Below are 17462 nucleotides of genomic sequence, written 5' to 3' on the forward strand. Positions count from 1 at the left end.
TTGTCCTTCAAATTTAAAAGTAATTTTTTAGTCCCTACTATATAAATTTTACATTTTAAAATTAAAAATAATTTCTAATTCCTCCCTACTATATAAATTTTTTAGTTCCCTACACTTCCATACATTTAGTTCCATGTTTTTTTTTTTTTATAATTCCAACAGTGTGTTATTTAGTATAATTGAAAGTGTGGTGCATTCTTCTTTATTTTTAAGTGGTGATTGTTTGTGTTAATTAGTGGTTAAAACAACTTTTGTGATGCGTTTTTTTTTTTTTTTTTTTTTTTTTTTTTTTTTTTTTTTTTTTTTTTTTTTTCTTCGAAGCCAGAAGATCCAGAATAAAAAACCTAAATGCAAAATGGATACAAAATTTTTTTTTTATCTTTGCACTAAGGAACTTCGAATACAACAAATTTTTTCTCCAACCCTCTCACAGACGTTACTCAAATGATGCAACTGTCATCTCAAACGCTACGGCTGAAGAAGAATTGAAGTGTTGTGACTGAAAGAAAGGTATGGAGGTGTGCAACTGAGGTTATTTAAAAATATGACTTATAATTCATCTAGGAATATTTAAAATTTTAAAAAATTAAAACTATTTTTTCACAATTAATACAAAAATTAATACAAAGATGTACGAGAAAGATATGAAGGTGGAGAAAAAATTTGTCTTTTTAATTTTCTTGAACGAGGATGATTATGAAGGTAATGAATGAGTAGTGGAGTCAAATTAATTTCGAATCAAATGCCCCCATACAAGGTTGTTGAAAAGTTTCTACTAGAAAGAAGATTTGTCACTTTTTTGCCAAAACATTGAGCAATAATGTTAACCCTAACTTTCACTAAAGATCAATTTTTGCTCAAATTTAGTGCACTCAATCTCCATCCCAAAATGTGGTTAAAATGTACAAAAATAGCTAATTTTGTCTCCTAAAGTTGAATCTAATTGAATTAATATAGTTATATATAACTATCGGTACATGATTAATGTCGCCAAATAAAATTAATTGTTAATAAACATTTTAGTAATCTTGTAATATTATTAACTACTTGTGAGACAAATTTAACCATGGTTAATTAGATATTTCAATAATCTCATGAGAATATATTAATAACATATTATTATCACCTTCATTTACATTTATCTAATTAAAAGATTTTAATTAACAAGCTAACATGGCTTTCGACGAATCAAATAATCTCAGATTTTAACACACAAAATATCATATTAGGAAGACCCAAACAAAAATAACATGTATTTCATAAAGATAAAAATGTAATTCAGACTATATTTGTTATTCCAGAGAAATTGTTGTATTTATTGCATGAATAATGACACGTGGAAACGCCGACATGCAAATGTGTTTGCATATTCCGTTCATATTCACCGTTATCTTCATTTTCCTTTCTTCGTTCTATCTTGTCGTGTCAACAGAAACAAGGTTTGCATCACTTTCATGATTTTATATAAAGACAAGTTACACCTGTCTCGATGTTTGACAAATTTACGTTATAACAGATTACCTCCATCATTGCAGAAGATTTGGAAATTGGAGGTCCAAGTAGTGAGGCTAAACTCTTTCTTCGAAACTTCATGTGAAGCGGGCATTGGGAACAAAGAGAGAAGGAGAAAATTAAGGAGCATGACCATGACCTGGAAGTGGTAGGGACATGAGGATGTGCTTGTAATTTCCTAGGTTCCACTGTGTTACAATTTTATCAATATTTTTGTGTCTCTTCTGTTTGTACACTACCATGTTATTAGCTCAAGACAACCATTTTTTCCATTCCTACGAGACAACATAGATAAGCACCTGCACATAAAAAAAGGTCATATCTTTTGTATTTAATCAGCTTCTGTCATCATGACTCTCCATCATCCTATGAACTTTGTTTTTATGATGATAAAGACATGTTGCGTGTCTTTGCAAATTTGATCCTAGATTGGTTCTTTGCTACTTCTAGGTGAGAAAAAGTGAATATTTGTTCATTTTTTGCTGAGTTGGAATTCCATTTCAGCTGGGAGAGATTTTGGTTATGAATGCTCTTGATATTTAGACCAGTTGAGAAGCTCTGGAGAGAATAAAGAAGATATTTTTATTGGTTCTAGACAGAGTTTTTGGTTAGTTTGAGAGATTTTATTTATTGATTTACTCTTTTTTTTGGTTTGGGTTAATTGGGTTCATCAAGTTTTCTTGATATAATGTTTCTGTCTAGATTGGGATGGGATGTGTAATGGAGAGAAAATTCCCAGTGGTTGAATTCTTTTATATATTGTTCCTTTGTCTAGAAAGTTGAATTGGCACTTTTGGGTTTCAGTTCAACGTGATTCTCTTCAGAAGTGAAAAGAAAGAGTCTTTTAACGGTTCAACCATCCTTCATCTATTAGCATGGCAGTGATGAGTTCTATGCCTGAAACTCCACCACAGGTCAATCCTAAGAACAAGCTTCGTGATATTGGGGTTCCTGGAATCACAGCTAGTAGGAGAGAAATTGTAAGTGAGCCTAGTCCAAGTATGGTTAATGATACAGTCTATGTTGCTGTGGCAAAAGATGTGAAAGACAGCAAATTAAATCTCATATGGGCAATACAAAATTCTGGAGGAAGGAGAATTTGCATCCTTCATGTTCACGTGCCAGCACCTATGATCCCTTTGAGTAAGTTTGTAACATGCATGTGCACTTGCAATTGTTTGTGGGTTTTTGATAACTTAAACCTTTTTTCCTTTTCCAATGTTTTACACAGGTTGAACCTGTCTAATCTTGAATGAGCATCCTAGTAGACATAATCAATCAAAAGCTAAAGATAATTTTATCATAACTTGAGTACAAAAATCTAAGTCTTTTGATTGATTGTGCCTATGAACATTGTTATTCTCATACAATAATTACTCGTTTGGTGTGAGTATATATTTTGTTGTTGACCATTTTTTAAAATTACCAGGAGATTTGAGCTAAAACTCAAAATGGCCCAGAAGACAATGAGTCCTTCCTTCTTTAGAAACTCTACTTATAATCAATAGTTTTTGTTTAAATTTTAGTGTATAAAGAATATTTAAGAAACCACGCTGTGGCTTATGATTTATCGTTTCCTGAAATATAGTTCAAGACTGGATTTAACTTGGTTTATTTGGTTATTTTTATAGTGGGTGCAAAATTTCCTGCAAGTGCGCTGAGAGAGCAGGAAGTTCAAGATTATCATGAGAGGGAAAGGCAAAACATTCAGAAGACTATGGATGCCTATCTTTATATCTGTCAAAAAATGGGGGTAATTTTTTCTAGTAAACCTTGTTTTCAAAACTTTTTTTTTCTAATAATTATTCTTTTTGAGTACTAATGAGAATTTTTTTTTTCTGAACTGGAACAATTCTAAAGTTGTATTGTGACACATCTTGTAAATTGATGTTTTTCACTCTGAAGTTTAACATTTTTCCTTTCTGAAGTTGCTAAAGTAATATTTTTCATTTCTACACAAGTTGTTAAAAGTAACATTTTTCATTTCTGAAGTTGTTAAAAGTAACATTGTTCACTTCTGATATAGGTGCGGGCAGGGAAACTACACATTGAAATGGATAGTGTAGAAAAAGGGATTGTAGAACTCATCCACCAGTATGGCATACAGAGGCTTGTAATGGGAGCAGCATCTGATAAGTACCATTCTAGGTAAGTAGCCAGCTAAAATCCCTCAGGAAGCTAATACACATTATTGTAAACAAATTATCTGTTTTTGGAGCTTTTTGCTAACCATGTTATACTTTCACACTTTTGAATTACTATTTCTCAACATTCTTAGTTATGGAGCTTAGTCTTCACCTCTGCCTGTTTGATTTTATTCCCCTCTCGAAGGCTTTGCTTCAAAGAAAATTTTATGGCCCTTCTGAAATTTATATTCTTATTGTTTTTAACGAGCTTCCATTGCATGATATTGCAGGAGAATGATATCCCTCAAATCTAAGAAAGCTATATATGTATGTGAACAAGCTCCAGCTTCATGTCATATACAGTTTATCTGCAACGGGTACCTCATACACACAAGGTATGTTGTGTTACGAATACTCGAACATGGTGAGTACTGAATTCCAAGGAATAGTGTCACAAGGAGATAAGAGTAGTTCTAGAGAAAGCTTCATAGGAATTTAATAGTTTCAGAAAGCTTGTGTATTGATTGTTGTTTGAACTTTGATTTTCTGTACTATCCCAATAGTTTTTATGATATTATACTTGGTACTGATACAAGTGCTGTATGAACTCAGGGATTGCAGATTGGATAGAGGGAATGTAGAGGTCGTATCTCCTTCTGTGCAGCGAATAGCAAACTCTGAAGTTGGGCATTCACCTAACATGGGGTCGCCATCCACAGTGCAAGCGCAAAATCGTTGGAGAAAACTAAGTAATCCCGGAAAAGAGTTATTTCGTAGAGTTAGGACTATCAGTGATGGAGATGGGAGGAGCATTGGATCTGTTTCTTCTTTAGAAGGGTTCTTAACTCCTCAGAGAAAGTTCGGTAAAGAAGCAAGTTGTGATGAGGTAGGTGGGCAGTCACGGCGGAGTCCTTCAGTATCCTCAATGTGCTGTGAGAGTTGTTCGGTTGATCCATATTTTATTAACAATGGCAGTGAGAATGTAGAATTGTCATTGAATGACTTTTCTATGAATAACAAGGATCTTCATCATTCACCATCTCCAAGTGTACTGGTATGCACACTTTTTCCTCTTTCAGAATTTCTATGTCTGCTGTGGTGCATGTCATGTTTCTTTTCTTTTTGACTTTTTTGTGATGGATGAAGAGCCATTCCTGCTTCCTAAATTTTCATTGATGGATGGTTATACTGTTGACTTGAGCTTTATGATAATGTTTTAAAGTTGTGATTGAACACTAGCAGGATGGAGGAATGGATGATGCTCTCTATGCTCAACTTGAACAGGCAATGCTTGAGGTTGCGAATGCTAAGCATGATGCATATCAAGAAACTTTTAAGCGTGTGAAAGCAGAAAGAGATTCCATTGATGCTATACGCAACGTAATTTTCTTATGTTGAGTTCTTATTATTTTTCAATGTGTATAAGATAATCATGTTTGTAAGTCATCACACTCACTAAGTTAATTCTAGGTGTTTGTATCCAATTTTTTGTTTTTCAAATTATTCTAAGTGGTAAAGATTTTATCAGATCTAAAGAATAAGATTGTATCAGCTAACCTTAAACAAACCTTAACTGATTCTAGAATCATTTGAATGGACAAACATCTTTTTAAGGTTGTCCTTTTATGTTCTGAATTTGCTATAATCTTTCTGAACCTCCCAATTGACAGGCTAAAGCCATTGAAAATTTGTATCAAGAAGAACTAAAACTAAGAAAAGAACAAGAGGAAGAAGTACAGAAAGCAAATGAAGAACTTGAGGATATGAAGAGGCAGATAAACAAAGTTAATGAGGAACTCCAACTCGCCTTAGATCAGAAATTATCTCTAGAGAATCGAATTGCATCAACTGAACTTATTATAAAGGAGTTGGAGCAGAAGAATATATCTGCTGCTGAGCTGTCTCAAAAGTACAAGAATGAAGTAGATGATTTGCAAATGCAGCGTGATAATGCATTGGGAGAGGCCGAGGAGTTAAGGAGAACACAAGGGGAAGCCTCAAGCACGCACGGGCTTCAACCCTTCTCAGAATTCTCCTTTTCAGAGATTAAAGAAGCAACAAGAAACTTCAATCCATCCCTCAAGATTGGACAAGGAGGATATGGAAGTATATTTAGAGGTATCTTACGTCACACTGAGGTGGCTATAAAAATGTTGAGTCCTGATAGCACCCAAGGTCCAGTGGAGTTTCAACAAGAGGTAGGATGGTTTCGTTTCAGTTTTACTTTATATTTTGTACATCATCCTATTTTGGTCAGCAACAATCTTTTTGTGTGGTTGAATTTGTAATATAAAATATCTTAAAAGTTGGCTTTAAGGTGAAAGTTGTTAACTGTTTATATGAGTAGCATATTAGTAATTGGATTTTGAACCTAACTCCATGACTTATATGGTGAGGTGAGGTTTGTATTTACTGAAATGTTTTTATCTTTAGTCGATCTTCTGAACTTTAAGTTTAACTCAACTTTAAAATAAATCATGTTTGTATATATTTATATATAAAATGTTTTTATTTTCTATTATATGTACTTATCTCTAGTTAGTTGATGTAGATCTCCATCCTAGTTTAAAAAAAAAAATGAATTTGAGGAGTTTTGTAATGAAACAAATATTGTTGAGTTGCCTTATATAACATTTTGAACAAAATCTTATTGTGTCTTTCTATCACATAATTTATTACATCTCATATTTCTCCCAATTATTCAAATTGTTCTACAAATAATACTTCTCTGATATGGTTATGTTTGTATTAGGTAGAAGTATTGAGCAACTTAAGGCACCCCAACCTTGTGACACTTATAGGGTCCTGCCCAGAATCCTGGACTCTTGTCTATGAGTATTTACCCAATGGAAGCCTTGAAGATCGTCTAAACTGCAAGGATAACACACCTCCATTATCATGGCAAACTAGAATTCGCGTTGCTGCAGAACTCTGCTCGGCTGTCATCTTTCTTCACTCAAGTAAACCTCACAGCATAGCACATGGTGATTTAAAACCAGGCAACATTCTCCTTGATGCAAACTTTGTAAGCAAGCTCGGAGACTTTGGAATCTGTCGTATATTATCTTGTCAAGAGGGTTCAAGTAGCAGCACTACACAGTTTTGGAGAACTGTTCCAAAGGGAACTTTTGTGTATGTGGATCCTGAATTCCTTACTTCTGGTGAACTCACACCAAAGTCAGATGTTTATTCATTTGGAATCATTCTATTGAGATTGATCACTGGGAAACCTGCTTTGGCAATGAGAAAAGCTATTTGTTAATCTTAGCCATTCGAATGAACCGTCCCAACAGCATTTAAGGAACATTCAAAGTTTATATTAACATAAAATACATGGTCTAAACTCAAATAGATAATAGAGTAACATTATATTAACTTAACTAGTAACTAAAATAAGATACGAGGAAAGGAAAAAAATATCTGACAACAAACTAGAAACTATATTATAAGTTCAAGAAGAGAATGATAATAATATATCCTCTCTTGAAAATAGAATAACATATACCCAATGAGAAAAGCTTTAAAAGAATATACTATCTTTTATATATTTCTAAATTTTCCACTTAATTTGAGACTTACTCGCAGTTCTCCTGTTTGAAGATTATGATTGAGTAAATCATATATATTTTTTTTATTGAACTTTTTACCTGTTCATATTATGATAAACAAGAACAACTAAACACTAATCAATCCATACCATTCATTCCCTGAGTCCCTTTTTTCTTTTTGAAATCAGTTGTCTTCTATGCTAGGTTCACCAGACATATCCTCCATCACGATTTAGAGGAGTCTCTGCTCCTTGTGAGAACACCCACCATATCTCAATTATTCAACACACATTTCATTTCTCACGCTAATCTTCCTTTCATAAACATTTTATGTACAGTAAAACAGAAACTAAATTTTAAAACATCAAATAAACAATACATTGACAATCCAAACAATTACACGGCAAAAAAAACTACACATCACTAATCCAAACGCAAAGGATTCTAACAATTTTGGTTGAATCCCAAATATGATGAGGTGTGACCATACCTAGAATAACAATGTATGGTGGTACTTTGAAACTCAAATAAATACAATAGAAAAAATGAAATATAAAAATTTGTATTTCATTTGAATATTCTATTCATATCATATTAATATATTCAAATGAAATACTATAAATCTACTATAAATCTATTTCTACGTCGTCTAGTAATTCATTCAAAATATATACCATCGATCTGTATCTCTATAGAAATAAATAGAATTTTTTATTCTATTAAATGAATATTCATAGGAACTTTCTTTTTTCTTAAAAAAGTCAATTAAAATATTCGATAGAATGAGAATTTCAATTCTATAGATACATAGAAAAAAATAATATATAATAATAGAAATAGGAATTTTTGAAGAGAGGGTGGTTAATATGAAGCACATGACTAATAACAAAATGCTTGATAAAAATCTATTATGCAAGCCACTCACAAGAAGGAGCGGCACATATAGGATGCAATTAAGATATAAGGAACCAGACATAATCATCCCTAAATTTTTCGGCTAAAACAGATTGACCTGCTCTAATATCACCTGGTTATTGGCAACATTTTGAAAGCTCAGTTGCTATAAGAGTATCAACCAATTACCTCTCATCTCAAAGAGCCATTTATCATTCGCCGTCATCCAACCTATAATTATGTCTTTTGATTCTTTCCATCATTTATTCTCGACTACATTTTGCTCCACTGGGTGACTTCTTCCTCCATGGTAACCTGCTGTAGCTGGTAATGTCTCCTCCGTCGTGAAGTATTCCTCCGCTGGTAATATCTCGTCGGTTATAGCTGGTTCCATTGGTGTGGATGAAAATTTGCCGAGAGAAGAAGGAAGAAGATGAAGGATTCAAAAACCTAGGGTTATATGCTTTTAACATACGTTTATATAAAATTTCAAATTCTTCTGCCCAATGGTTCCTCGCACAGTCATGATGTCTCCAAAACCGATTCTAACACAAATATGGCAAAGCAGGTACAAGAAGAAAGGTGGAGGAAAGTGAATGGTTTACAGAAATGTGTCAAAGTTGAAACTTTTGCACAGAAATCAGATTTTGAGAATCAAAAGGGTGGCTAAGTGGCTAAACTTCAGAAGGCTATAAAAAAAGGAATAAAGTCAACTGGTTTTAACATTCTAATGGATACCGTAATCATATAATTTTTTTAATTGGAAAGTTAGTATATTTTTTTATATATATATATATATATTATTCAAATTTATAGCAGGTTTAAATTAAAAAAATTGCAAGATTTATTTTCATTATTTTGTTTTGATTTTTTTTTAAATTGAATGTTTAATAAATTTAAAAGATATAGGTCCATGGTAAAATGAAAACACCAATAATCACTATAATGAAAGCAACATTAAATAACTAAATCAAAAGCATGTTTACTATTATTCTTATTATTATTAGATTATTTTAGCATAATTATTTATTTTCTCTTTACTCAAGAAATAAAAAATTAAAAAAAAAAATCTTTTTATTTTTTAAATTATGATTTAAAATAATTCATAAAAGAACTAGACAAATATGAAAAATAAATATAATTTCTACTTATAAGAATTTGTTTGAGGTCTTTTTTTTCATAAAATTAAGAATAAAATTCTTGCTTTTCAAATCTGATGGTTTTTCTTTTTAATTTTTATTTTAGATGTTATAATATTTTTCTTTATTCTTACATTGTCTACCTTTTTATTCATCTTTTGATATGTTCAACATATTATCTATATATAAATATTCTCTTTCGTCTTTTCACATCAAAAATTGGAAAGTTAATATTTTTAATTGATACCGTAATCATTTAATTTTTAATTGGAAAGTTACTATATTTAATTGGAATCATATAATCATAGAATATCATAAACATTGTAAACTCATTTAATTCACATTTAAAAGTAAAAGTATTAAATACAGTTCAAGTTTATTCAATTTATTTTTGCTAAATAAGAAAGTATAAATTAATATTCACGAGAATATCTACTTAATGGAAAATATATTTCCTAACTCCAGAGTAAAAAACTTCTTGTTCTCATAAAAACAGAAAGAATGAAACAAACACTCTCAATAGCCTTAATCTTCCAAATTCTCCAATGAAAAAAAAATCAAAACAAAAATCACCCATGATAGACTTCAAACTTATTGGAAGAAACGTGTGAAGAGGTTCAAGCGCCCCCAAAGCGATCGCAAGATTCGCTAGGTTAGGGTTTGGCCGGTTTCGCCACCGTCGCAACCGCCCTCCCTCACAGCATCGCTAGGGTTTTTGTTTCTATCTCTCTGCGAAGCCTGGTTCCTCCAACGCCAAGCCAGCAGTCGCCGCCGCGGTGCAGCAGCAGTCGCAGGTAAAGGCGACAACGAAGCAAGTACTGTGAGAAAGACGACGACGAACCCCAATAGCAGCAGGTCCAGGTTACGTAAATTAACGAAACCGAAACCCTAAATTGAAGATTTGGGGGTTTTAAGGTTTCCTACTAAAGGTTTTAAAATGGCGGAGGGCTCTGCGGGTTTCCTCATTCCATGGACTTGTTTGATGGATCGAAAAGTCTGTCCTGATAATAAAGTATATTCTATGACCGGTCAAAGGAAGACTTTTGCTCAGGCTTTGGGAAATACATGTGACATTCCTTTGTCCCAACTACCTACCCCTTGTATTAAGGGTGACATGATTGCTGTCCAGATTGATGAGGCAGATTACTTGGCTGGTCTTGAGGATTGCAAAACCCATCTCCATGGTCGGGTTATTCTATCTAAGGGGGATAAACCTCTCACACACCTGGATTTAACTAAAAAGTTGCAGCCGGTGTGGAAAGCTCTTGGACCATGGAAAGCAATTCCTCTTGGAAAGGGTTTTTATGAGTTTGAGTTCGCTTCTATAGAAGACATGCGATGGGCCCTCGGGATGGGTTCCCTGAAGTTATCTCCTGGTTTATTGAGACTGTTTGCCTGGACAAAAGACTTTGTCCCATCTACCATGAGGAGTACCAAAGCTCAGACCTGGGTTAGAATTTACCATTTGCCTTTGGAGTATTGGAAACCAAGGACAATATTTTCCATCGTCAGAGGCCTTGGTACTCCTTTGTCTTTGGATGAGCATACTATGAGAAAGAATAGGGCTATGTTTGCTAGAGTGCTGGTGGATATTGATCTGTTGTCCCCCCTTCCTGATCAGCTCTTGGTTGAACGTCCAGACTTTGCTTTTGTAGCTGGTGTGGAATATGAATGGCTCCCTCCATTTTGCTCTCATTGTAAGATGATTGGGCATGAGCTTGCTCAGTGCCGGGCGATCCATGACCAGGGTCGTGTTCCTGGGCCTCTACATAAACCTTCTCAGAAGACACCTTCTGATGAACAGGAACAAGGGAGGACCACGATTCCAACCCAACGTAAAGAATATCGGAAAAAAAATCTGCAGACGAAGCTCTTAGAAGGTCCCATGGATAATTTGAGAGTTGATGCTACTAGTGGGGTTAATGTAGGGTCACCCCTGGGGCACCTTGCTGATAAAACAGATGGAGGAGAGGATGATTTTGCAGATATGCCTCCTCTTGAGGATGCTTCAGATCATGATAGATCCTCACCCAAGCAGGGGTTGTCCTCTCCCACTTTGGATTCACTTGTTGTTATTCAAGCTAAGGACTCAGAGTCACACTCAACGATTCTTATTGATGATCATCATGTGGAGGCCTCTGCTCCTGTGATTGTACCATCTCCATTGCGTACTACCTCTCCTCGGAGGGCTAAATCACATGCAGATACTAATCCTAATGTGGAGGTCTCTGCTATTGTGACTGTACCATCTCAGTCGCCTCATACCTCCCCTCGGAAGGCTAAATATATTGGGGATGTTAAAGCAATATCGTTGGTCCTTCAAAATCACTTTTCCTCTCTTGATGGTTTGGAAACTACAGATGTGGGAGGTAATTCTCATATTGGAGCGTCAACTATTCCGCCTACCATTGTTGGAATTAATTCTGATCATATTGAAAATCAGGTTGTTTCAAAATTTTGGGCTGACTCTACTGAGATGGAGGAGGATGATAGTGATAATGGGGAAGAAACAGTTCGCACTAAAAGAAAACCAGGGAGACCACCTAAGGGGACTGGTAAATCCAGGAAAACTGCTAAGGCAGTTCTCTCTACAACGTCGCAATGAAGGTCTCTTCTTTTTTTTGGAATGTCAGAGGATTGGGAAACCACAAAACTGTGGAGATGTTGCTTAGTTTACTTAACCTACATAAACCTCTCCTGGTTTTTCTTGCTGAACCCATGATGCCGTACACTACTGCTTTTGACGTCCTTTTCAAATCTGTCAATATGCATTTGGTGGCTACGTCTCCTATTGTTAATAAAGTTGCTAAGCTTTGGTGTTTGTCGGTTCCTAATCTTGTCCAAAATTTCTTGGTTAATGATCAATTTATCTCTGTAACTTGTCTTTGGCAGGATAAAAGTTTTAGCTTTGCAGGTGTTTATGGTGCTAACACATACTTGTCTAGACGATTTTTGTGGAGGGATCTTAGTTTCTTCACAGGGCCTTGGTGTATTCTGGGAGATTTTAATGCTGTGCTCTCGGCGGATGACTGTAAAGGGGGAATGGCTCCTAATCAGGTTTCTTGTAATGAATTCCTGGATTGGATTAATACTAATGATCTTTCTTGTATGCGTTTTACTGGATCTTGTTATACTTGGTGTAACGGAAGGAGAGGGTTGCATAGAATTCACAGAAGACTGGATAGGGCTTTATGTAATGGAGTGTGTTTGGATGAATGGGATTCTTGTACTTATCAAGTCTTTGTTAAAAATTGTTCTGATCATTCCCCTATTCTTGCTAGTCTTGCTAGTAATTCTTTGCGGAAGGTTAGCAATTTTCGTTTCTTTTCTATGTGGCTTCAGGACACTTCGTGTATGAAGCTTATTCATGATTCTTGGGCTAATAAGGTTGTTGGTTGTCCTATGTTTATCTTGCAACATAAGTTAAAAAGGTTGAAACTTGAGCTCCGGGACTGGAATAAAAATTCTTTTGGTAATGTTCACAATGCAATTCTTCTTAAGCAGGGTATCCTCCTTAGTATTCAAAAAAACTTAGAGACTGCTAGTTTGTCTGATAGTGATGGGCTTCTTTGTCAAGAAAAGATTGCTAAGGAGGAGCTTGATCATGCTCTTCACTGTCAATATTTGTTTTGGAAAGAAAGGGCTAAGATGTTATGGTTCAAGGATGGAGATCGAAATACAGCTTTTTTCCATGCTGTGGTCAAAAGGAGAAATAATTCTAGTGGGATTCATCGTCTACGGATTGATAATGAGGTTACGGAGGATCCTAAAATCATTGAGGATCATATTTTGGACTTTTATAAAAATCTTTATGCTGAGTCTATTTCTAATGTTCTGAATGCTGATAATATGGAAGATTTTATTGGTACTTATATTCCTCCGATGGTTTCCTCTGAGGAAAATATGATGTTGATTAAATGTCCTGATTTTTCTGAAATCAAGAATGCGGTTTTTCATCTTAACGGTAATAGTGCTCCTGGTCCTGATGGTTTTGGTGGTGTTTTCTATCATTCTTGCTGGGAAATTATTGGGACAGATGTTTGTAATGATGTTCAACAATTTTTTAAACAAAATTGGGTTCTCCCTGGAATGAACAGTAATGTGGTATCTCTTATTCCTAAGATTCAGGGTGCTAATTCCATTAAAGATTACAGGCCAATTGCTGTTGCTAATTTCAAATTTAAAATTATTTCCAAGATACTGGCGGATAGGCTTGCTCTTGTGGCTGCTAGAATCATTTCTCCTAATCAATATGGGTTTGTGCAGGGTAGACAGATTCAGGATTGCATTGGTATTGCTTTTGAGGCTATTAATATGCTTTCTAAAAAGGTTAGAGGAGGTAATGTGGCTTACAAAGTTGATATTCATAAAGCTTTTGACACTCTGAGTTGGAAGTTCTTATTATTAGTTTTGAAACGCTTTGGTTTTCACCCCTCGTTTGTTAGTTGGATTAGTACAATTCTCCGTTCAGCTATGCTTTCTATCAGAATAAGTGGTAGTTTTGTGGGTTTTTTTCCCTGCAGTCGAGGTGTAAGACAAGGTGATCCATTGTCTCCTTTACTTTTTTGTCTTGCAGAGGAAGTTCTTAGTAGAGGTATTTCTAAGCTTGTGAATGATAAGAAGATTTTAAATATGGCTAGTCCGAAAGGTTATCTCACTCCCTCTCATATTTTGTATGCTGATGACATTTTTATTTTCTGTAGGGGGGATATTAAGTCTCTTCGAAATTTGAGTACTTTTCTTAAAACATATGGTGATTTTTCTGGTCAATATATTAATAACTCTAAAAGTAGTTTCTTCACCATGGATAATTCTCCAAGATTTGTCACCAAAATTCAAAATATTCTTTCTTGTAGTCATGGTTGTTTGCCTTTCAATTATTTAGGAGTGCCTATCTTTGTTGGTGCTCCAAAAAGTCGATTTCTTCAACCTTTGGCTGATAAAGTCAAATTGAAGCTAGCATCTTGGAAAGGTAAATCTCTTAGCATGATGGGTCGGATCCAGCTGGTCAATACAGTGATTACTGGATTTCTAGCTTATAGTTTTAATATGTATAAATGGCCAGTTTCTCTTATTAAGCAAGTTGAGCAGTGGTGCCGGAATTTTATCTGGACTGGTGATATTATGAAAAAAGGTATCGCTACTGTTAATTGGGCGAAAATTTGTTCACCTCTTGAGGATGGAGGCTTGAATATTATTAATCTTCATCATGAAAATAATTCATATCTTCTTAAGCTTGCTTGGAACTTCGCTTATAGCAACAAACCTTGGTCTTTACTCTTGAAAGCCAGAGTTCTTAAATCAAAATACGAGTTTAGAATGGTTTATAGATCCTCCTCTCTTTGGCTTGGAATTAAACAATTTTATTCTATCATACTTGATTATACTTCTTGGACTGTTGGTACAGGTTCTTTTATTAATTTCTGGAATGATAAATGGTGTTCTACTACTTCTTTAGCAAATATTGCAGGGTTATCTGATGGGGCTAACATTCCGGATACAGTCTCTCAATTTTGGTCAGGTTATGATTGGAATATTCCTTTATCTTTACAGCAGATGCCGCATTTTTTTAATCATATCATGGTTAGAGAGGAACAAGATATTCCTAATTGGATTCTAGATGAGTCTGGTCGTTTCACTCTTAAATCGGCTAGGACTTTTTTCTTGGAACCAGGAGTTCCAGGTGGTTGGGGTAAGTTCATTTGGTCTTCATCTATTCCACCTTCCAAAACTTTAGTACTCTGGAAAATTTTTCATGGGAGACTTCCTACAGATCTGCATATTCAGAATAAGGGTTTGCATATATGTTCTATGTGTACGCTTTGTGAAAAGCATGAAGAATCTATTCAACATCTATTTTTTGAATGTTCTAATGCATTACATATTTGGAGTTGGGTTCGACAGATTTTTCTTACTTCTCATTTCTCTAATAAGGATGATCTTCTTTCTTTTATTAAGAGTGATGGTAGTCCTTTGGTTAAATTGATTAAACTTGCTGTGACAACCTTTTCTATATGGATGATATGGCGTATGAGGAATTATGCTAGATTTCAAGATAAGATTGAGGTTTCTAAGGCTATTTCGGTAATTAAAGATTTAACTCGTCTAGTGGGAAATTCGTCTAAAGCTTCAATGAAGAATGATATGTTGGATTTCAACGTGATTAAGTTTTTTGGTATTAAGACTCGTAGTGGGAAAGTTCTTCATCCTCTTCCAGTTAGATGGGAATTTCCTTCACCAGGCTGGGTTAAAATTAACACTGATGGGGCTGCTAGGGGGTATCCTGGTCTTGCTACTTGTGGAGGTATTTTTCGTGGGAGTATGGGAGAATTTATTGGTGCTTTTTCAGGGTTTCTTGAAGTTCAAACTGCTTTGGTTGCTGAGTTTTATGGAGTTATACATGCTATGGAGGAAGCTCAAAAGATGGGACTTACTAATGTTTGGCTTGAATGTGATTCTGTCTTGGTTTGTGCTGCGTTTACTGCTAGGACTACTGTTCTGTGGATGCTTCGTAATCGATGGAATACTTGTCTTAATTTCTGTAGGACAATCAGGTTTAGGGTTACTCATATTTTTCGTGAGGGAAATGCATGTGCTGATAAGTTGGCTAATTTAGGGTTCATTCATAGACAATCATTTCATTGGTATAATAGACTTCCATCTAGTCTGTTCTTAGAATTCTTTATGAATAGGTATAGTCTACCTATGTATCGTTTTTGTTAACATGTGGGTTTTGGTCTAGTCCCCCCATATTTTTGTATTTTCTTTCTTTTTCCTTTTTTTAATAATACTTTTTTCATGTGATGGCAGATGATTGTTGTTACTTGAGATGTCAGCCTAGCTGAGATGTCAAGTTGCATAGTGATGCCTAACATGAAAATTTTCATTAAAAAAAAACCTTAAAGACCACTACCATTAAATTAAATAGCAAATTATCCCTTCACCATATTAATTTCGACTTCACTGAAATTGTTATTTAAAATGAAAAAAATACTCTTACATAATGACGAAAATAATCTTACATAATGACAAAAATAATCTTAAATGAAAGAAGGTATGGATAAAAAAAATATTTTTGAAACTTTTTTTTAATACATTTCTGGATTTGAACTTTCAAATCATATTTTTGAATTTTGGAATTTTTTTCTATAATGCATTTTAGATTTTGTATTCTAGATTTTTTGTTTTGGAATACATTTCCGAAACACATTTTTAGATTCTGAATTTTTTTCTCGAAATGCATTTTTAAATTTTGTTTTGAATTTTCTTTTTCAAAATATATTTTTTGCATTTTGAATTTTCTTTTTCAAAATAAAATTTTAATTTCTAAATTATATTTTTTTGAATTCCAGATTTTGAAATCCATAATAAAGAGTAATTGTGGAAAATTTAAAAGGATAGAGTAAATGTTGAAATTGATATAGTGAGGAAGAACTTGCCTTAAAACACTTCCACCAGGGAACTATCTCGCATTGGGCTTCTGTTGCAGCTGCCTTGGGTCCAGCCCATTTAGAGCCCAGCCGATCCCGGTTTTTGTTGGACCAAAAATTTCATACTTATTTTCTTTGTCATTGAGGATTCTGATTCTGACAAATTAAATGAGTGATACTTATTAACCCTCTCACATGAAATATGTTAATTAGGTCAAACTCTTTCAAAGAAGGTGACTAGAATTCGAACTACTTTCACATCATATCTCAAAATCCTAAATTCATTTTATTTGTTTTATTGAATTCTCTCATCGAGTCATTGCTATAATTACATTTTTTTATATTTTAAAAAGAACAAACGAAATCTACTAGTTGAAATGTTAGTATTTTGTTTTGATTAAAATGGATAAGAAATAAATAGAGAAAGTAAATTTAGTAAAAATGTATTGTTACATCACTATAAATAAAAAGAAAAAAAAGAGAAAATTATATTTACTTGTTTAAATAAGTGAAAATATATAAAAATATATGCTTTTAATTGAAGATTACTTTTTAATCCACTAAATTATTCTTAATCTTAATATGAATTATTTATTCTTTTTAGTTAAGAGTAAAATAATGAAGCATACATTACTACGGCCCATTGTATAAATGAAACCTTATATTTATTAAACATGCATTGGTATGATTCATATTAGAGTACTTTTTTTCTTTTTTTTAAAGTTTATTTGGTTGTATTGAATCAAAAGAATATATAGGATTTATTTTTATTTGTCTAAATATGAATTTTCATCAAGTCTTTGATATGTATGA

At 33.8% G+C, this 17462-nt stretch overlaps 1 protein-coding gene across 8 annotated transcripts; it reads left to right on the top strand.

Moving 5' to 3' along the window:
- The first annotated feature begins 1504 nt into the window (after window positions 1-1504).
- LOC137818825 (U-box domain-containing protein 33) lies at window positions 1505-6936 on the top strand. 8 transcript variants are annotated; one of them, XM_090296792.1, is made up of 9 exons: window positions 1505-1660; window positions 2317-2655; window positions 3144-3265; window positions 3539-3660; window positions 3929-4033; window positions 4251-4692; window positions 4881-5018; window positions 5309-5836; window positions 6391-6936. In XM_090296792.1, the coding sequence occupies exons 2-9, from the start codon at window positions 2388-2390 to the stop codon at window positions 6898-6900; spliced, it is 2235 nt and encodes a 744-aa protein (XP_090152918.1). In that variant the 5' UTR covers window positions 1505-1660; window positions 2317-2387; the 3' UTR covers window positions 6901-6936. The 8 variants fall into 8 exon arrangements, with proteins under 8 accessions (XP_090152918.1, XP_090152917.1, XP_090152920.1 ...); XM_090296791.1 differs by having other exon boundaries at window positions 1522-1660; window positions 4878-5018; XM_090296794.1 differs by lacking the exon at window positions 1505-1660 and adding an exon at window positions 1729-1962 and having other exon boundaries at window positions 6395-6913.
- Window positions 6937-17462: the final 10526 nt, after the last annotated feature.

The sequence above is a fragment of the Phaseolus vulgaris genome, chromosome 10 (genome assembly GCF_051622355.1).
Source record: "Phaseolus vulgaris cultivar YP4 chromosome 10, ASM5162235v1, whole genome shotgun sequence".
NCBI classification, from domain to species: domain Eukaryota; kingdom Viridiplantae; phylum Streptophyta; class Magnoliopsida; order Fabales; family Fabaceae; genus Phaseolus; species Phaseolus vulgaris.